Consider the following 1,494-nt stretch of genomic DNA (forward strand, 5'->3'; position numbering starts at 1 on the left):
CACCACGGGGTCCTCGGGGACCTGGACCTCCACGGCACCTGGGGGCGAGGTTGGATAGGCGGTGAAGAGGGGTGGGGACACTCTGGGCTACCAGCCTACAGCCTCCCAGATTTCCTTCTTTATTAACAACCCCCAGTTCCTGTTCCATCTTCCCACTTTCTCTCCAGACCCCAAAGCAGACTGAGTCTCCGGATTCCCAGATGTGGAGTCACCCTAATCTTATGACAAGAATCACAGGCGGTTGACCTTGGCCTGACAATGCCTGTTCTGGGGCGGGGGAGGCGCAGGCCGGTGACAGCATCCAGCCCTAGCAACCCCCCCCCCCCATGATGGATCCATTTCCCTCTCCTATCCTTCCTCTCTTTCCAGAGGTTTCCAGAGCCCTGGAGTCAGGAGCCCCGGAGAGCGAAGAAGGTCTGTGATTACTGTCCTCGTCCCCTACCAGCAAGGTGAGGTTCCCCGCCTCCCCACCCTGTTTATCTTTCCTGTTATCATTACTAGGAATTTCACCTTCTGCGAGACTGAAGGTACGGAGCTAGATTCAAATCCCGCAGCCGCTGCCGATAGGACAAAAATCTCCCTCCCTCACGGGGACATTTAAGCAAAAAAACCAAACAGAAAACAAAACCTGTGGGGCTTCTATGGGGCGTGATGGTGACGGAGCCATGAGCGTCCTGCCGCAGCACAGGGTTGCGCACCAGGCAGCTGTAGGTGCCATTAGCGCCCAGCACCACCCTCAGGACGCTGCGCACGTCGAACAAGCCCTGCTCGTTGGCCATCTGCGACGTGGTCACGTTGCCCGTCAAGGGTGCGCCCTGCCCGTCCTGCCAGAACACCTCGGCCTCCGGATAGCCTCGGTAGCTGGCGCACGTGATGGTCACCGTGTCCCCAGGCCGCAGGTCCTTGTTGGGCTCCAGGGTCATGCTGGGCTTCGAGTAGGGAGCTGGAGTGGGGCAGAGGGTAGAGGGCGGAGGTCGAGGTGAGGCAAGGACGCGAGGGCGGGGATCGCAGTGGAGGAAGGGGCACCTGGAGGGACAGGGGTCAGCAGCGGGGCTTGAGTTACGGGGTCAGTGGTGGCGCAGTGGGTAAGGGGCTGCGGGAGCTGAGGGATGTGGCGAGGGGACGGCGCCCCCTCCCGGCGCTCACCCGCCACCTGCAGGCTGACTGCGGCGCTGCCGAAGTCCCGGATGCTCACAAAGCAGGTGAAGCTGCCCTCATCAGCCACGCGCACGCGCTGCAGCCTCAGGGACGCGTTGCCCTGCGCCAGCAGGTCGGGGAAGAGCGCCGTGCGGTTGGCGTAGGCGCTGCCCTGGTCCCGGCCCTCGGCGAAGCTGTGCACCAGCTGTTTGGTGTCCGTCAGCTGCCAGATGAGGTTGAGCTGCGCCAGGCTGAAGCCGGGTTCGGGCGCGAAGGAGCAGCGCAGGGTGGCATCGGTGCCCACCAGGGCCACCACGGGGTCCTCGGGGACCTGGACCTCCACGGCACCTGGGGGCG

The 1,494-nt window shown here is 63.4% G+C and overlaps 1 protein-coding gene across 1 annotated transcript; it reads right to left on the bottom strand.

Moving 5' to 3' along the window:
• Positions 1 to 6: 6 nt before the first annotated feature.
• LOC112818939 (CD276 antigen) lies at positions 7 to 1,486 on the bottom strand (the record flags this gene model as incomplete). The annotated part of the gene is made up of 3 exons (XM_025866008.1): positions 7 to 38; positions 629 to 943; positions 1,147 to 1,486. Coding segments are annotated over 3 exons (687 nt in total), but the record flags the coding sequence as incomplete, so codon positions are not given.
• Between the last annotated feature and the right edge of the window lie 8 nt (positions 1,487 to 1,494).

The sequence above is a fragment of the Callorhinus ursinus genome, unplaced genomic scaffold, assembly GCF_003265705.2.
Source record: "Callorhinus ursinus isolate GAN/ISIS: 27379988/994484 unplaced genomic scaffold, GSC_fseal_2.0 scaffold10336, whole genome shotgun sequence".
Classification (NCBI taxonomy): Eukaryota; Metazoa; Chordata; class Mammalia; order Carnivora; family Otariidae; genus Callorhinus; species Callorhinus ursinus.